Here is a 20079-nt window from a genome sequence, read left to right as displayed (position 1 = left end):
AACAAGTAAGGGGTTAGGAGTCAAGGCAGCAAACAGGAACGGAGGACAGGCACCTGCAGGGGGCACTGGGGAAGACGACAGGCCTGCCTGGCAGGAGCAGCAGGCTCACGGTAGACCCTTCTCTAGCCACAGCTGGGACAAACTTCTTGAAGAACCATATCTTCTCTTCGTTCATCTGAGAGGCCCCATCGGACTCAGGAGCCAGTACTGCCTCACAAAGTTCCTGTCACTCCTGGTCAATCTAAAGGAGGTACCCATGAAGACCCAGAGAAACTATAGCAAATTCTACAATGTCCTCTCTCTTTATTCAGGGCTTCTCTTACTGACACCTCCATACACACAGGCATTCTTCTAGGGTTATGTGTTTTGTCTATCTACAGGGCGAGAAGGAAACATGACATGAAAGTCTGCAGGAAATGAAGGTTTCCATCAACACCTGGGGTGAAAATAGTGTTTTTTTTTTTTCCCTCCAAGATTTTACTAGTTTCAGTAGTAAACAAGAATTTCTCTAGTCCAACAGTGATGTCAGTGGTGGAAAACACACTGATGACCAGAGTCACACTCTGACACCTGCACAGGGCCAGAGAGAGGAGATCCTAAAATCCAGCATGGCAAGGTGCATGATCCCTGCTGTTCCACGGGCACAGCGCAACGCCATCCATTTAGCTCCTGCTACCCCATATAAAACTGCTAACAACATTCTGCATGTTTGGATATCAACAGCACAGCGCACTGGAAAGGAGGTGCCCTGGGAAGGGGGTACTCAGGGAAGGGTTAGCAAGGTGCTTTCATGAGAAGAACTGTGTAAGTCCCTATGTCAACAGGACATTTTTAAGTAACATCTCTTGGTGGTGAGAACACGCTAAGCAGGTAGAAAAGGACATGCAGAAGCCTGGAGTGCATGCTATATGGAAAGAGTCAGAGATGTTCAGTGAGATTCAGCTCAGAGTACAGAGGGAGCTGATCAGCCATCTAGGGTGAGGGCTATTGGCCTTGTGTACCTAGGAATGCACGTGGGACTCTACCCTGAGGGGCAGTGATGGGTGCTTCAGGTAGAGAGCAAACATGTTCTGTTGTTGGCTGTAAGAGTCACTGCCTGTGCCTATGTCAGACCAAACCCTCTTCCTGTTGGAACAGCTGGTCTCACCTATAAGGTAAGGGTGAAGCTCCAGTCAGGATGGAATAGTCAGGAAGCAAACCCAGCATGATGTGGACTGGGTAGAAAGGAGCAAATGTCAGCCAAGGCACCTCTACAGGAGAAGACTGCAAATTAGACTCCGGAACTAAGTATCTGGTACAGGTAAGTGACTGAGTCTCTGGACACTGGGATGGTTTCCCTCACAGAGATCAGCTGGGGGAAAAACTATGTGGAGTTTGAAGAGAACGGGAGCTGCCAACACTTCCTGGGCATTTTGTATAAAATGTTTGCTGAGATCTTCCTGACCCCTCCCCATAGGGATGGCTCCGTGATAACCTTAAGAAGGCCAAAGCAAGGGGTTGGGGATGTAAATTCTATTGGTAAAGTATTTTCCTAGCATGCATAAAGCCTTAGACTCCACCCTTAACACCACATTAAAACTGGATGTCATGATGTATACCTATAATCCCAGTAGTTGAGAGACAGAGGTCAGGGGATAAGAAATTGGAAGAAATCCTGAGCTACATAGTGAATCAGAGGCTAGCCCAAACTACATAAGACCCTACTGAGAGGGAGGTGCCTATGGGGGCCGGTTCAGATAGTAAAGGGCTTGCTGCACCACCATGAGGACCCGAGTCCTTATCTCCAACACCTACATAACAAGCATCGCACATCTGTAAGGCAGTGCTGGGAAGATAGAGACAGGTACAGCTCAGCAACTGTCTGGCTAGCCAGCCTAGCTCAATCAGTGAGCTCCAGATTCCATGAGAGCCTCTCTCTCAAAAGATAAGGTAGAAAAGAAGTGGGAAAGAAACTCCGGACATGCACACAAGGCTGAGACATCACAGTGGGATATGATGCCAGGAAAGAAGGGCCTGAAAGAAGTGTTACCTCTTCAGCCTGTACTCATGAGGAGCCCACTCTGACCCTGGCACTATGTATAATAGAGCAGGCATCCAGGGCAGGGGCTGCCAGGGCACTGTGCACTTGGTATCACATCCTGGTTTGAAGGAGGACATGTAGCTCTGCCTGTATCTCAGGAGCTGTGCAGGGGGAGGGGACTATAGGAGGTGCTAGGCAGACTCATTTTCTACAGCGGGATCCATTAGGCAGAAGTGAAAGGAGAAGATGGCAGGGAGGGGCTGATGACATCCAAGGAGCCCACGACTGAATGCGTCTCACTGGCCTGCAGCCCAAGGGAGCAGACAGACACTGCTCAGCATCGCCAGGACACACTTAGGGAAGACTGGAAAAATGTGTTTGGCCAGAAGCACGCTGACCTGATTCTGAGGGCTGGAAACAGATTTCAAGGTTGTAAGAAAGGATATAGGGAAGAGGGGGGAAAACCCTTAAACTTGGTTAAAGAATGGGATGGTGGGAGAAATAACAAGAAAGGGGGCTGCTGGTACCACAAGGCCCCTGAGTGTCACTCAGTGGATCCTTCTTTCCGTTTGTTCATTGTTAGTGTCTGTCTGAGTGCACGCCTATCACAGAGTCAGAGAACTCCGTGGAGTCGGTTCTCTCCTTCCGCCTATACACATGGGTCCCAGGGCTCAAACTCAGATCACTGGGCTTGTGCAGTAAGCCTCTCTATCCACTGACTCATATCACTGATCTTCAAGGGTCTTTCTGCACTGGAGAAACAAGCATTACAGGAGCAAGGACGGTGGGGGACATGAGAAGCCAGAGAGAGAGGAGGCGCCTGCTCCTTATTTTGTGGATACAGAAGTCCAACATGTACCTCACAGAACTGAAGAAACAAGGGAAGGAAGAAAAGACCCGAGCACAGCACCAGCTCCTCCCGAGTTCCAAAGGCAGCTGAGCAGAGCCCTCCAAAGCTCAAGACCCCCTCCTCATGGGGTCTCCAAGACCTCTGCTGCATGTCGGGCCCTGCTTAGCCTGAAGTAAAAAAAATAAAACGTATTATGTATAAAGCATCTGTCCCACTCACAGGTTGTTCTGGGAAGCTTATTAATGTCACACTATTTAATTTCCCCATCCACACTATAAAGATTCATGTCCCCATGTAAGAAGCGAGAAAGCATCTTTGGATAACCAGCTTGACCAGGACTACACAATGAGCTGGATACAGCAACACTTGCCATTGCTAGGCTGCTCCTAACTCCACTTCTAGGGCTGGCAAGTAGGGAGAGACTAGAAAAGTTATGCCGGTGCCCCATGTACCTGGCGGGCTTGCATAGGTTGCCAGCAACACTTTCAAACCCGAGGTTTCTTCTCCTGCTACGGCTCTCAGTGAGTGCTAACCACACACCACAGTCCTGCAAGCCTAGTAGTCAAATCATTTCCTGCTTTCCCTGACTGCTTCTTTAGGGTGCTTGACCACCTCTGCTGGCCCCTTGTCCTCCACAGACCTCCGCAAGAAGCCTTTCTCTAAACATCTCTCCTGAGTCTAGACCACTGTCTTCCTGCAGAATCTCACTGACAGGCAGAACACACAGGATGATGCTGGGACTCGAACCCAGATAGACCTGCCTCATATCCTGTTAACCACAGGTTCGGCTGTGTGGATGGTGACTGACTGAACTACAAAGAAAAAATATGTAAATATTTCTAAAAAAAAAAAAAAAAAAGCAACATCCAGTGGGCAGGCATGTGTCAATCACTGCTTTCATCAACGGCCCCCAGTAGCGGAGTCCAATGTCCACTTACAACATCTAGATTCAGTCAACCTCAGGATGGCAGCAATCACTTTTAGTCTATGATAGTGTCTTAATGGCACCACCAGAACTTGGCTTTCAGGCCGGTCTTATGAAACCATGGACTGGGCCAGCCTGTTCTATAATATCTGCTCAAACAGTGCACATTCCAGGGACCTCCCCAGCTTACAGCTAATAACTAACACCATCAACTTGAGACTTGAGGTTTAATCGCATAAATCTGAGAATGGTCCCGGGAGAAAAGACTCACAACTTTGAAAATTCTTTAGACTTTGCCTTTGGTGTTGGGCCAGCTCTTGCTGAGCTGTTCACGAAGATTTATCTAAAGCAGGCTTTCTCAGCCCCAGTACTGTGGCCATGTTGGGCCAAACATTTCCTTGACATGAGTAAGTATTCCTTCACATTATGGGATGCATAGCCGTCTGATTTCTTCTCACGGGAGAACCTTAACATCACCTCCACAACCTTCCCATCACTGTGACAAACGAAGATGTCCCCAGACACAGCCAAATGTCCCCAAAGTATAAAATCACCCCCAAATGGAATCTCTGTGCACATGAAGACTTCCATTATTTGGGTACAAACTCAGCTATGCGAGTTTCACAAAAGTAGTGCGCTGTCAGGGTGGGGCATTGGCTCGGCAGTTAAGAGTGCTGAGTGCTCTTGCAGGACTGGAGTTTTGCTCACAGCACCCACGTGGTGGTTCAAAATCTTCAATAACTCCAGTTCCAGGCAACCCAATGCCCTTCTCTGGCTTTGGTGGACACTGCGGGCACGAAGTGCACATAAACAGAGACACAGAAATATTCCAATTCTGCTGTTAATTTGTAGGCCTTCCCCAGCATTGCTTCAAATTTTAGAGCCAGATGCCCAAAGTTTATATCTAAGACACTCTATGTTACCTTTAGAGATGCCACTTTATAGATCCTGCAACTGCTCTCCGCAGTCCTAACCATCAAGGTTTTCTCTTTTAGCAACAGTGGAACTTGGTGTGAAGCTCTGGCCTTGTACTCATAGGCTGTGCTCTCGCCAAACCCACAGTCTGACACTCTTGGATCACACTCAGTTGCACAAGGTAGTCATACCCCAAAGAGTGCATTGGGAATAAAGAAGAGCTCAATAAATGACAACCACAGCCACCAAAGCAGATCCAGGACCTTAATGATAGGTGCGTTCAAGTGCATCATGCATTTGGGCTTGGTGTTAGACAAAAATCACAAGTCCTTCAGGGATTATTATTTCTAGGCTAGAAATTAAACACAGTGCCTGCCTACTTTCTGTGAGGTCTTAGTTCAAACACACACACACATGGATGCTCACATGCACTCATATAGCTGGGGAGATAGTTTAGTCCTGTCAATGTATTCAAGCACCAGGACCTGAATCGAATACCCACAATCCCCATTAAAGCTGGGTATGAGGTATGTTCTCATAATCCTAGTGCTAGAAACAGGCAGATCTTTGGAGCTCTCTGGCCAGCTAGTCTAAAGTGTGAGTAAGCTAGGAAACCCATTCTCAACAAACTAAGTAATGATATATGACCTCCACATGCATTTGTATGTGTTCCCATATGCACACACACACGTACCTAAAAGTTATTATACATTATGAAACTGAAACCTAATATACCATTATATATATATATATATATATATATATAAAATTTCTATTTCCCTCTTCCTTCTCAGAGGACACTTCTAACTGAGAATTCAACACTGTAGTATCACAAAATAAAACAGCAGCAGCCTGTTTTAGGTTCAGTTACTGTGTGCTTGATAAAGCCCAGTAAATATTCCGTTCCATGCTATAAACAGAAGCTGGAATGCTGTCCTAGGTCCTTGCACTGTTTATTGACATATTGTTATCTTGAAATCATGTGATGGGAGCCCAACACTAGGTCATGAAGATTTCCTCTGAACTGTGCAAGTGTCCTTCTGAAAGTTAGACATGGGGGTGCTGCTCTGATTCCAAGGAGCTGAATGGGATCGACTCTAACCCTCACTCATCCTTGGATCAGCCTTCCTTTAAGAGTGCTCCAAACTGGTGGAGCTGTCCAGAACCTCTCTGGCCCTAGTCAAGCCTCAAGCAGAAACACCAAGAGCATCAAAGGAACATGTGGGTATTAAGATGGGCCAGTCCTGTATAGCTGCATCCAACAAATAAACCGACAAAGCTTACTTCTTTTTAATCAATAAGGTTTCAGGCCACTCAATAATTCAGTTACTCACAAACAGATGTTCTTCTGAGGTCAAAGACAAAAATCTCCTGATTACTACTAAATATTGATTAATATTTGTCATGGTTACATACTAATGTTATGTCATACAAACAACTTACATATATAAAATTATCTTACCCAAAATATTCTCCAGGTTCAAGTTGTCTGTTAAGTCACAGCAAGGAGACATTAGAGGGTCAAATAACTAGCATCTAGGGATGATATTAGCTCTCCAGGACAGTATATATAAATAGAAACAACTGCCCTGAGCCTGGGGCACAGCTGGTCATCTCACCTTAAATTCTCACCCCAAACAACTTTTTCCCAACTTACATCTGTCACTCCTGGAAGTAGCTTTCTTTCTTCTCTAAGAGTTACTTTAAGACTCAGTAGTTTATCTGCATTTCTTAGGGGGAAAAAAAACAAAAAAACAAACACACAAAAAAAAATTCACAAAGAAGAAAACTAGGGTTCACACAAAAGTCATTGGCAGGCTCAGAAACACAGTTCTTAGTTCTTCTAGCATGTAGCATTTTTTTAATAGTGCTTGAATGGACAAAGGGGCTATTTTAAGAAATAGATATTTTAACTATCAATTTCTCCAGAATCATCCTCTTGATCTTCTATTAGAGTGTCTAGATCTTCACAAAGTAGTAGTCCAGGGACACGTGTCAATTCAGTGGAGAAATGCCCCCTCAGGCCAAAGCTGTGTGTCTGCTCACAGGGAAAGCCCTGGATGGCCAGGGAAGTGTTCTCTACCTTTCCTAGATGAGGAATAAAAGGTCTGACACATCTGGGGTAGCACCTTATACATAAGAATTCCACACTGAATGTCCTCAGACAGGCACCTGGCAAGTCTTAGTATCTTACGGGACTTAAGGACAGAAGTATCTGAGGGAGTGAGAGACCCAAAAGGGTAAGGGTAGAGACACAGACTACATAATTTTTAGAGGTGGGCAATGGTCAGAGGTAGGCATGGGAGGGCGGGTGAAAGGGGAGTTTGGAGAGAGTGGGCTTGGCAATAACCTACTGCACAGAGGACAGCAACGTAGCCAGGACAAAAATGAGACACAATGAGGAGATGGTGAAGCAAGGACAGGACCCCGAAGCAAACCTTCTGTAGATTATCTACAAGATGTAGAGATCAAAGAGGTTGCATCAAAAAAGCTATGAGAAACTTCTGGTGTATCTGGCCTTTTCAGAGAAGCTCCAACTTAGAAAGTCTTAAACATGTCTGTCTCAAGCTTGACGAAATGCATTGTAGGGTCCCTGATCCTAGAGGTGGTCTTACAGAATCGGGATTTTATGGCCTATAAAACCAGCATGTGCTTACTCAGCTACACTGCAGGCAATATTGTTCCTTGAAGAGTTCCATAGTGACTTGCAATATTTTTCTTATGTCATATTTTTCTCTTGAAGGTCTATTTTTATTTTATATGTGTGAATGTTTCGAATATATATATGGTGTGCATGCAGTGCCTAAACAGGCTAAAAGAGGATAGTGGGTTCTCTCTAAAGACTGTCAATAGGCATCTACAACAGGCCTTCAACAGAGCTCCTGATGGATTTGGTCAAAGGAACCAAATGGCATCAAGTAGCTTTAGGCAGGTGAGGAATGAGGAGGAAGCACAGGCCCCAGTTTCACAGCCACAGGAATCAAGTTTCAAGCCAATTAATAAAACACTGGGCTGAAGGTATCCAAAAGTTTCATGCTCACAAACCAGCAAGTATGAGGCTGATGACTGACTCTGTTCCACAGCTGCTAGGCCAGGAGGAAATGGCACCAGATGTTTCTACCTCATGCCACATGGATTAGGTAAGCCTATAACCTGAAGACGACTCAAACAGTATACAACAAAGGTGACCAAGACACACAGTCAATACTAATGATGACTATAGCCAAGATGGTTGGTAGATCATTTATGAAAATGATCATTCATTTAAATGGACTGAACATCTCATGACAGAACTGTATGTTTATACTTTATTTATCCTTTATTTCCAGATGCCAGAAACCAAAGGCTAAAGGAATTTTCTGAATTCCAGAACTTTAAATGCATGGATCCAAAAAAGAAGTATCAGTAAGCCACCGTCAAGAATTTCTACAAATTCTTCCAGGTGAATATGCAATTGGATTAGTCATGTCTCATATCCCCTAAGTCAATAAATCCTTTGGAAATACCTTAACATCTTATTAGAGATAGCATAAGAAAGCTGACTACTGAATATATTTTTCTTGATGTACATTTTATGTAGTATGTCCAGTTTATTCAGATGCACCCTGTAAGGTCTCATCTCTGGGCATATATGGCATACAGAAACAACATAGCTTTCGTTATGTTGCCTTAGAAAGACTTGTGGATAAAAGCCATTTATAAGCACTCAATAGTAACTTTCTTTCATTAATAACAGTAATTTCTTTCCATCTGGCCTCAGGAGGAGCCTGTGTATCTGCAGAAAGGAGAATAGCAGGAGCAAGCTTCCCATGCCCCAGGGAAGGCCATCAAGCCAGGACACATCCCAGGGGCCACCACCAATAACTGGTTCTCAGGACAGCATTTTTTCCTTCACTGTGTTTCCATCAAATGCATTCTAATGATATGACCCACTTGGTAACAACACTTTGTGGAATAGTTACTTGTCTCATTGATACCTTGTGTGATTGTGCCGCTGAAACTTTGTGTGACAGTCACTTGTGTCATTGATACTTTGTGTGATAGCTACTTTTGTCATTGATACTTTGTATGATGCTCACTTATCTCATTGCTCTGACAAAACACCTGAAGGGGCAACTGGAAGGATTAGTTTGGTCCATGGTTCAAAAGTGTAGTCCATCATGTTAGAAAAATCATGGTGGCAGGACCTGAGACCACTGGCCATATGCTGTGTCCACAGTCAGACCACAGCAAGAAATAAATGGTACGGTCCAGTTTTCTGTTTTGGTTTTGGTTTGTATTATTGAGTTCAATACCAAAGGCTGTAGAACAGAATCACCCACAGTAGGTGGATCTTCCCACCATAACTAAATTTATTCTTAATCCAAATGATCTCTCAAAGATGTTAAGAGATCCATCCCATCGACGATTCTAGATGTCATCAAGAAGACAGTTGAATTTAAGCACCACACTTGACTATACTGACTTTTTACTCACAACATACATATTATCCCTTTTAATTATCTATAAAACTTTTTAAAAATTATATGAAAGATTTTTATACTAATAGGAGCTCTTCCCTTTGATCAGTGAGAAGAGCTTTGATTCCAGAGTCAGCTGTGGGTTTCTTCAGAATAATAATAGGAAATAAACTTGTCATATGCTCTGCTGTAAGCCCTCAGAACTCAGGAAAATACCAGCCTATCCAAACAATGGATGAAGAGAGATGCTTCGCCATGCTTAACACAAGCTGGGGATGGTTGTGTTAGCTACAGCACAGTGCCAGAGGAGCCCACATAGATGCCATCATTTCATGTGAGTCTGCTAGCTTGACATAAGAGGAAAAATACCCAGACCATGACAACAAAGACTAGGCAGTTTGGGGACACACATCTGCTGTGAGCGGCAAAAGGGCCAGATGGAAAAAATAATTTCAGCACACACTGGCCTGCTGGTGGGGGGCAGCGGCATCGTTTACACAAAGGTTACCGCATAGTTAGCTGAGATTGATGTTGACTGAGGAGCTCCCTCGCTGGATGGTACATAATGCTATTAGCATTTAGATATCTGGTCTTCCTTTCGCAAGTGTGTATTTTGTAAGAGGAATGAAAAGACAGTTAAATGCTCTCATCTCTTTTGTTCTGTATTTTTGAGACAGGGCCTTATGCAGCCTTGGATCATAGTTTGGTACAAAGCTTTGAACTCTTGATCCTAGCGCCTCTATCTCCCCCAAGTTTGGGATAACAGGTTTGGGCCACCATGACTGGTGCTTACCCATTTAAAAGTTCCCTAGAATTCTCTAGAACCCAAGCAAATAATTGTAAGCTGGATGTGGAGAGGAATGCCACAGCCTCTTGAGGTGGACTCACGAAGCTCAGAAGTTCAAGGACATTCTTTGTTACATAGGGAAGCCTGAGATCAACCTATGCTACCAAAGACCCTGATACAAACAGCTGAAATCAAACGTAGTAAAAGTAGCCACAAAGTGACCTATCATCTTGAGCCATACACAGTATTATAGCAAATATTAGTCTTTTCCTTTCTTATCAATATGATTCTGAAATGCTGACTTTGTGGGGATATTGGGGAGAAGGGAGGCAAATGGATGGTATGACATAAACTAGATCAACATAAAGCAGGAGCCACTGTGACTCTTCAAACGCTGGGACACAGCTCTCTCCGGGGACTCTTCTCCCAGCCCTGTTGGTGACAGCCAACAGGAATGTCCCCTTGCATTTGATCCCCAGCACACTACAGATGATGCCGTCTCTCCTCTTATCTGAACACGTGACCGGAACCGAGCACTGGGAAAGGAAGGGGCAGGGCATGACGGAACTGTGAAATGCACCATGGTCTATGCTCCAGGAATGGCCAAGGATGAAAAAGCCTCTCAACCCTTGGCACTTGCGGAACACAATGGTGCCAGGTGTTTGATGCAGGACAAACATCTGGATGTGTGATTATATATATATTCTTCTTCTTCCAGATGTTAGCATAGTGTAAATATTAGGGCTAGGCAAAAAAGTTATTTTGAAAATTTGAAAATGGAACCTGGTAGTAAGAAAAAATGAATAGAAAGGCTATAGAATGTTTCAAAGAGCATTAATAGAGCGGGGGTGCAGGTGGGGGCTAAATCATTGTCACTTCAACTTTGGAGGTCTGTCATAAAGAGTCCCCTAAGCAGTAGGAACTCCCAGCAGTTCTCGTAAACATTTTTCTTATGGAATTCTTTTTAGACTGTTATCATTCCTAATGTGTCCAAGTTTGTGTGTTGGTGTGTAAATGTGTATGTTGGGGGTCAATGTTGGGCGTCTTCCTTGATCACTTTTCCATCTTATTTTTTAAAGCAGGATCTTTCACTTTTGGAGCTCATCACTTGGCTGGGCTGGCTAGCAGGCTCCCGGAACTCCTCTGTCTCTACCTCTCCTAATGCTGGGGTCTGGGTGTACATTACATCTAACTTTTTCATGCACATGGGATCCAAACGCAGGCTCACTAATGTTTGCACAGCACACACTTTACTGACTGAGCTATCTCCACAGACCCTCATTTCCGAGGCAAGGAAGTCAGGATGCATTGATGTCCCATTGGTTCAGATTACAATTAATCAATGTAGGGACACACCCACCTACATTCTAAAAGACCCATTTATCCCCCCAGGGAAATGCCAACAACAGCACATGATGATTTATTTATGTACAGGTGTTTAATTCATCCCTGCTTCCTGTTTCATATCCAAACCTCACTAGTCTTATTTTAGTCAAATGTCTCTACTTCCCCACTAAATAGAAAAATGGTATTCACTCTGAACGCTTACTGGAAAAAGTTCATATTGATTAATATATATAACTAATATGACAACACACACACATGTAGAATATATACACTCATATATGTAAATATATGTGCAAATATGTCTGTTAGGAGTGTGTGTGTGTTTTATATTCTGTGCTCTTCTGGGGGCTTAAAATAGTTTTTTTTTTCCTAGATAGTATGGTCTCAGGCTCAACTCTAGTTGAACATAATCCTTGAGAAACTGTCTTCTGCTACAAACATTGAGAGATTTAAAAATCTGAAGGCAAATAATATTTACAGGTACCTCCAATCCCCTGTTTTGGACCATTCTATATTTTGTAGTTTACATTATCATTTTCTAAATAGCTGGAGGTATACATTAGAATTTAAAGTCTCTAGATTAAGCACTGAACCACAACTTTGCCAGAGGCAAGTTTTTATATTGCCTGTGGAAATACCAAACACAGATAAAACAATGACCTTTAGACAGTGTTTGGAACACTTAAGAGTTGCCACAAAATGACCTGTCTTCTGATACCCAGTCTTGGTGTTTTCAGACTGAAATTACTCATCTGTGACTGGGCTGTCTGCCTGGGCTAATTCTCCATGGAGTCAGGAACCAGGAATAGCTAGACTATAATGCAAAAATTGGAGGGGGGAGGGGAGGGGACAGCCTACTGCCCGGTGGACCCTGATGCTAGGAGAGCCAGCCAAAGGCTGGAAAGATAATCTTTGCATTGCACCCAGTCCTGCTGAGGTCACAAAGTCCTGTCTTGCCTGGAGGATGCTTCGGGTAATGGTTAGCCAACCCTCCCAGAGTTGAAAGCTTAGTATCTCAGCTGCCTTCATCTGGCTGTCTGCATCGGGCTGTGGGCCACAGCAATCAGGGAAGCCCAGCAGAGCTGGAGCTAAGTACACTGTGTAAGCGTCTGTGCTGGGAGTTGTGCTGTGTAGTAACTCGAAAGAAAAAGGACCGCAGTAAGCACTGCGTGGACCAGTCAGGAAGGCAGCAGGGGTTCAAGGCTGCAGTGAGCAATATTGCTGGGATATGCTTTGTTTTATCCCCTCCCCAGCCCCACTCCTACCCACCCATCCCCCAAAACCTGAGAAACAAAAACTTTTCTAAGGAGAACCTGTTTATCTTCTCACAACTTTTGGATAGTCATGTATACATGTGCGCGCGCGCGCGCACACACACACACACACACACACACACACACACAGAATACATGAAAACAACTTTAATTTATCATCTATTGTTACCATATTCTAATTTTGATTCTTTGCTTTCATTTATTTTATTCCCATCCATTTAAAATGAGATAACTTTTAGGCTAAGAAGATTCCAAAGTGATCACTGTATTGGACAGAGACAGACATATCCAAACCATGAAGTACTACATATCTGGTATTTACCAGTGTCAATATCGGTCTACTTTTGTATACTCTCATGTTTCAATGATCACATGTGGGTGACTTTGATCAATCAGTTTTACTTTCATCCGAGTGGCTCTGAAGACCTCTACTGTGTCTGTAACAGCACAGGCTGCAGTCACCCTGGAAACTTACCTGTCCTGATGTCTTCCTGTCGGCTTGCAAGCCTGTTGGATGGTGATGTTCAGGTTTCCTACCACACACCCAGCACTCACCTTGGGGGTACTGCTGCGTGGGTGGGGATGAAGGCACTGTGAGAGCCTCTTGTGAGTCAGCAGAGTCAGGACTCTGGCTTGATGGGGAAGGTGAGGCAGGGGCTGCTGGCAAGCTCAAGTCCAAGGAGAGATCAGCTTTGCCCCGGCTCACACTCCGGCTGTTCGGCTCCTTCTCGTGTGTCTCAGCTGCCAACTGCTCCAAGTATTTGTATCTGAAAGTTAAATTCCAAAGGGTTTCCGTAAAAAGAAAGAGGAGCCCGTGGCTGATGCTTGTTTATGGGTGGAACACCTGCAGAGTGAGCTGGTTCCCTGATCCATGGAGCAGAGAGCACGGGGCTGACTGGAGGCTCAGTCTGCCAGAAGCACAGGCAAAGCCAAGATGCTAGCGATTAAAAACCCTGCATCATTCATAAGCAAAGTGAGGACAAATGTCAGCATCACACAAGACCAGATCCCGACTCACTGCTGCAGAATCTTCATGCCCCCTTGAGGACACATTTCTACAAACAATAATAACAATAATAAACTAGCAAATAATGACCCGCAAAAGGCTCTGGCAGGGACAGCTGAGAACTGAACCCCCGTGGCGTTCGCAGCTGTGAGGTGGGAGGGTTCTTTGGTGCGGCAGAGAGAAACAGTGCCCCCAAATACCAAAAGGGGGCTGCTTGGACTGAAGCCTCTCAGAATTCCTGAACCTGCTTCAACGCTAACAGCAATGCAACTGGAATTCACTTTGTTCTCTCAGCAATAGCCCATGGAAACTTTTTTATATTCTAAAATATTTCTGAGCAGGACTCAGACATCCAATAGCTTGGACCTGACGTCACATTCAGTTTATTCATCAAAGTCAGTTTAAAAGAACAAAGATACATCTGTTTTGCATTGCAGGCAGGCAGAAACCCACTAACTGTTTATTAACAACAGCTACCAACCATCTCCCTCGTAGGGCATTTTATAGATCAGACCAAAATAACTTTGGAATATGTGCTTCTTCTATGTAGACGCTCAGAAATAATGCGTGAGGTATGTTGCGGCTGCTCTCTGTCTTCCCAGGCTGTGTAGCAGGTTCTGCAAAACCTATCACTCTGTGTCCGACTAATGCTTCCTCATAAACAACACCTCTGCCAGCCACCAGGAGCTCCACCCAGACACTCCTCATTCACCAGGATGACAAAGGGCATAAAGTCTTTAAAGTACTTTAATATTAAGAGGCCTGTAGCCGCAGCTGAGGAGGCACCTCGGTCGGTCAAGTGCACTCCTTGCCAGTACCCAGAGCCGAGTTTGACCCCTGGGATCCACATGTTAAAGCCAAATATGGTGCCACAGTCTTGTCATCTCGGGACTGGGAAATCTGAGCCAAGCAGATCCCTAAGGCCAGCCTAGCATACTGGGGCAGCTCAAGCCAGTCAGAGACATTGTCTCAAAAACAAGGTAGACAGCTCTCAAGCACAAGGTCATGAGAGGTTGACCTTTGACCTGCCCGCAAGTGCACATGTGCACACACAGAAACATGCACTTCTTGTCTCACCCTTTAGGAGTGTGTGGCCTCCTCTGTCACCTTCAACCTTCTCTCCCCCCCTCTCCCCCAACACACACATAAAGGCAAGCTGCCCCTCAGACAGTGCCAGCATCTATTTCTTCCTCTGTGCAGCCAGCTTGGACCAGCACAGCTGCAAGCAATCTCCGCCTTGCCTCTGAACTCATGTCGGATATGTAGCCATTCAGTTCCGATGGCATTTTACATTTACTGCCTGGCATATTTAGTCAGCTCTTCACATGTGCACGTCTGTTTTCGACAAGCAGATAATACGATTTGGGAGACCAGGAAGAGCACCATCCTTTGTTCTTTCTCTGGGCACCTTGCCTGTGTCCGCTGATGAGAAGCAGGCCAAGTGTGCAGGAAGAAAGCCGCCCAGAAGCCCTCCCACCTGCAGAGGCCCACCCACTTGCAGTCAGGAAGCCTAGAGTTGCACGCACTCCATCTCACCAGCCAGTGAGATCATTCACATGGCCAAAATGGTCAAGTATATTATAAGTGTGCCAGCAATGGGATGTATATGAAAGTTTCATTTCCAGCCAGGAGGCCAACGTACCTAAAACAACAGCAGCAGCAGCGGCAGCAGTGGCTCTCCAGATTGCTACACCTTGCCCCATACGTGATCCCACCAACCCATTCTGGCCTTCATTTTATCTGGCTCAGCCCTAGTCCTGATCTTCCACACCATACTCATTGGGCAGCTAGGTTGGCAGTCAGGGGCTGCCAGCCGGTGGATTTAGATCGGTTTCTCTTATCAAGAGACTGTCAGTCACAAAGACTATCCCTGCGTGCATGCAGGTTTCATAAAGGCCATCACCAAAGATCTATGGCCCAGAGGAAGAGCAAAAAAGACTTAAGTAGAATTGTCCCAAGGAGTAAGCATATTTACAGGGCAGCAAAAAGGCAGAGCTGGGGAGAGTAATGTTGATCAGCAGAGTACAGATTCAGCTTATACAGTAAGAGTTTTGTACACCATGTGAAAACACCTCACATTATATTTAAATGCCCAAAATGGCCAAGTACATTATAGGTATAATCTATACACTTACACACTCTTTTTCTTTCCACATATACACTCTTTAAAATAACTTTTTAAGATTTATTTTATGTGTATGAGTGTTTGCCTGTATGCATACACACAGACCGCACATGCTCCTGGTACCTGAGGTGGGGGGGGGGTGCTGTGGTCATAAGAGAGAAGTCAGATACCCTGGAGTTGGAGATGGTTGTGAGCCATCAAGTGGATGCTGGGAACCAAGCCTGGGTCTTCTGTGAAAATGACAAGTGCTTTAAACCACGGAGCCATCTTTCCAACCCCACCTCACACAATCTTTAGTTTAACAGGGCAGATGGACGTGGTGGTCAGAATCATTATTGTCTTGGAAGAACAGCAGCAGTGTTTGCAATGACAGGAGAGATGGGACTGACAGGCTAGTGCACATCAAAGTCACAGCTCATAGTAGTGAGGAATGTCAGAGGTGACCACCCTCCTGACACAAGGAAGCTTCCTGCACCCTGGGCAGTGACTCTTAAAGCCATGCACTTAGGGGTTCAAACATGTCCAGTCTGGGGAATCATCAGCTCATAAGGTGACTGTCACATGTCCCTGATGCCTTGTGAAACAATAGCAACCAAAAGACCATGACAACCTTGTTGTCGTTCAAAGCACTAATCCGCGTCTGTGGAGCCCAAGGGTCGACCCTGAACCTCTGCTCCTCCATGGGCCTCCCATCTCTCTATGCTAAGCCCCTCAGCTTTGTTTATTCATTCATCTTTTCGTTTGTTTATTGAACATTTGTAGTGTCCTTCACTTAGGGACCATGGCAGGCACTAAGGAATTGATAATAAACAAGAACAATGCCCGATTCTCATGCAGCTCACCGTGTGTGTGTGGGGGGGGTGGTAAATAAACATTTGGAATGAACCCTGACATCTATAGGGTACCCAGGATGAACTAGAGTTTAGCCTCTCTATTGAAACCTGCACATCCTATATGAACCAGCCCTACTCGCCAGTGACTGTTCCTCCTACCCATGTCTCTCTCACATTGAATCCGAGTCCCTGGCATCTCCTGGGCCTCCCAGGACAGCTCAGCATCCTTTCTTGTGATTGCTGAACCACCATCATGCATATTTCCAATGTGCATCCCCAATCATCCCTTCCACTTTTTTCCTGTGACCCCTTGTTTGCTCCGACTACTAAACCCAAACCAAGAAAAACAGCTATGGGGACATGTCTGGCTCTGTTTGCTAGACCCAGCGTCAGCTGAGAGGTAGGATGTGGGTGGGGAAAGGCTAAGCAGGGGCATAGAGGGCTCACTCTTGCACCTGTTGAGATGACCGCATGCTGGGTAGAGGGCCATGTTGCCCTGGAAGAGGAGAGGACACCCAGGGCAGAGCACGGGTAAAAGGAGTGACAACCTCCTCGACATGAGCGTGCCAGGGACAGGCAAAAGCCTGCATGCAGAAAAGAACAGCCAGATATCTGGAGAGCTGTGTGGAGTCTCCAGAGCCAGCTCTGACCTTCACAAGGCACCCGGCAGACATTCCCTACCCAAGCCACTGAGCCTTGCCTGTGTAGACACAGCCTGACATTCAATCGACAGAAGCTCAAAAAGACAGAATCTGGAGAGAAAACGAAACATAAAATTTAAAATTCCTTAACTCCGGGCAAAAAAAAAAAAAAAAAAAAAAAACCAACAGCACCTCAGTAAGAACGCAGGCCTTCCCATGGCCTGAGACTGTCACTTAGGAGAGGACGAGAAGTTTGTTTCTCGTCAGCACCTCTCTCTCTGAATTTACTGGCCACCACTGGTTATTAGGATGACAATAATCTAATAGAATGTTGGAAATAAACCAATGCTTTATTCATGAGGCTGACTTAAGCATCTAATTTTTTAATTGAGCACAGACAGTCTCCACTGTTGCCTGACTCAGACTGTCTTGATCTATTTAGCTGATGCTGTCTAAAACATTAGCACAATTCCACATCATATTGGCACAGGCCAGAAATGGTTAGGCTCCCTCTAGGCTCCAGTACAAAAGTCATAAACTGAGCCCAACCCTCTCCCCATACTATATCGCCATCTGGTGTCAGAGTAAGTAACTGCAGGCTGTAGGGGAAAAGGTTAAAAAAAAAAAAAAAAAAAAAAAAAAGATCAGCCGATTTCCTTGGTCCTTTGTTCACCTCAAATCATAACAAACTGAATATATGAACTGTACGGTTTATAATGGATTTGAAGTAATAGACTAAGGCTGGAGAGATGATTCTGGAGTTAAGAGCACTGGTTTGTTCTTCTAGAGGACCAGGGTTCTATTTTCAGCCCCTACATGGCAGCTCACAACAGACTAACAGCAGTCTCAGGGGATCTGCGAGCCTCTCCCAGCCTCCAAGGGCATCAGCCATGCATATGGTGCACAGATACACATGAAGGCAAAACACCCACACACATAAAACAACACAGTTTCAAAAAGGGAGTAATGTTAAAGCTGTTAGCTTGTTAGGCCATTTAAAAATTACATCTCTCCGTGTGTGTGTGTGTGTGTGTGTGTGTGTGTGTGTGTGTGTTTGTGTGTGTGTGTACACACACATGTAGGGATCAGAGTTCTCTCTTCCCATGATATGTGTCCCAGGAATCAAATTCAGTACATCTGGCTTGGCAGTAATTACCTTCACCCACTTTATTCTAGGCCTTATTCATAAGTGTGCACTGCGTGTGCCCAACACTGCAGGGATCCTTGGGAATGGTAAGATGTAGGATAGGAGAGCATCTCAGGAGAGAAGGAAGTGACCACTTATAAAACTCAGGGGCCTTGTGCACACTGGGGACAGTGTCCCGTATGGCATATGTGCTCAATGATTGACTATGTATCATGTGACCTGGAAGTACATAGTAGGAACACCTAACCCAGGTTCAGGAGTGCTGGCACAAGGTGTTTAAGTGTGGGTAATGGGGGCATTCCAATGTTTGTATTGGTCCTAGAATGACAGTCCCAGAGCAGTCAGTGCCTGGTGCCTACCAAAATCGCCCAGAGTGAACACATCCGCATCACGATGGCACGTGACGGGACCTAACGTACGCTCAGACGGTGATGATAACGTGCTCTTTTGGAGAAGGGTTCTGGAGCATATCTCTTCCCATGGTGGTCTCTCTAAGCCTCTTAACAACCCTGATTTCGATCCATTGTCGTTCCTATCATAAATCCAGAGTTTTCTTGGATTATAAAGTGAGGTGTTTGCAAATGCCAGCCATGCAATGTCTAGGTGCTTTAGGTGAGGCTAACAAAGTCACGTGACGCCGTTACTAAGTGAAGAAAACAGACACTTACCTTTCTCCTCTGGCTTGCCTTTGCTCCTCCCTTTTGTCTAGATATTCCCGGCTGCTGAAAAAGCACAGAACAAAGAAAAAGAAAGTGACAGCGTTAGTGCTCATAAGATTACAAACTAATTACTAAAAAGGCTATCACAAAGCCCTACTGTGGCCTTAGAAAAGGCAAGCCTGTCATAGTTGAATGCTAAACATTTAGAGGGTGTATTTCAGGCATGCTAAATGTAAGGGAGTTTTTTTTCCAAAAAAAAAAAAAAAAAAAGGGAAGGGGGTCAGAGAAACAGGCAAATGCTGCACTCACTCAGAAGCTGCCGTCATCACTGTTTCTATTCCAGGCCACTGGAAGGCCTACTTTATGCTTTTCCTCCCACTCACATCCATGATATGTCCAACATTGTTCAATTGTAATGGTTGCAATTTTCTGAACCGGCTAACGAGGTTCCCACTCAAATCTAAGTTTAAGACTCCTTTGCCTTTCAGTAGATGGTTTTCCTGAAGACTGGACATTATGGTTGTCTCCACTGGGTTAAGGGTACATTAATAACTGGACATGAGGCAACGCTGACAAGACTAAAGGAGGTATAGACTAGGGTGAACACGGCAAGGACACAGATGTGCCGTGCAGACACACCCAAGCTCACTGCCTTCCATACTAGGAACAGGAAACTCAACGCTGCACGCACAAAGAGCTGAAGCTTAGGATGAGATGTTGTGTAAAAAGCACGAGGAGGCGTGTGAACAATTTACTCAGCAAGACTGAGAGGTGAACTTCCAGAGCAATGTCCACCCCCACACCCCACCCTGGGGGAGGGAAGGTAGCGACTGGCACTCCCCCCCCCCCCGATTTAGCTCTCTTCACATTCACTTTCTCAGGTATGGAGCCATGGTTGCTGGACCTAGCTGTCACCTACGGTCAGTCTGTCCCAATGAGTAGCATTCTTTGTGGACAAGGGGTCACTTTGTCTGGCTTTCTGTGTACTCTTAAATGACATCTGACAGCCAATGGAAACCATAGCAGATGGTGATTGGTGATAAACCATCTCTGAAGACATGATGTTGGAGTCAGTCTACATGCATGTAAA

General features: G+C 45.2%; 1 protein-coding gene across 4 annotated transcripts in view; it reads right to left on the bottom strand.

The window, feature by feature from the left end:
• FHOD3 (formin homology 2 domain containing 3) overlaps positions 1 to 20079 on the bottom strand; it is a 394692-nt gene that overhangs the window by 50604 nt on the left and 324009 nt on the right. For 2 of the 4 annotated variants that reach the window (XM_080920362.1, XM_080920364.1), the window contains 2 exons: positions 18999 to 19052; positions 13134 to 13345 (listed from right to left, as the gene is read on the bottom strand). In XM_080920362.1, the coding sequence (XP_080776488.1) occupies positions 13134 to 13345; positions 18999 to 19052 (266 nt within the window). The remainder of the gene's footprint in view (positions 1 to 13133; positions 13346 to 18998; positions 19053 to 20079) is intronic. The other 2 variants (XM_080920363.1, XM_080920365.1) reach the window with 1 other exon arrangement.

Source organism: Micromys minutus (genome assembly GCF_963924665.1).
Source record: "Micromys minutus genome assembly, chromosome: 8".
In the NCBI taxonomy this organism is placed as follows: Eukaryota; Metazoa; Chordata; class Mammalia; order Rodentia; family Muridae; genus Micromys; species Micromys minutus.
The sequence above is the reverse complement of the archived record's forward strand: the minus strand, read 5'-3'. Positions and strand labels throughout refer to the sequence as shown.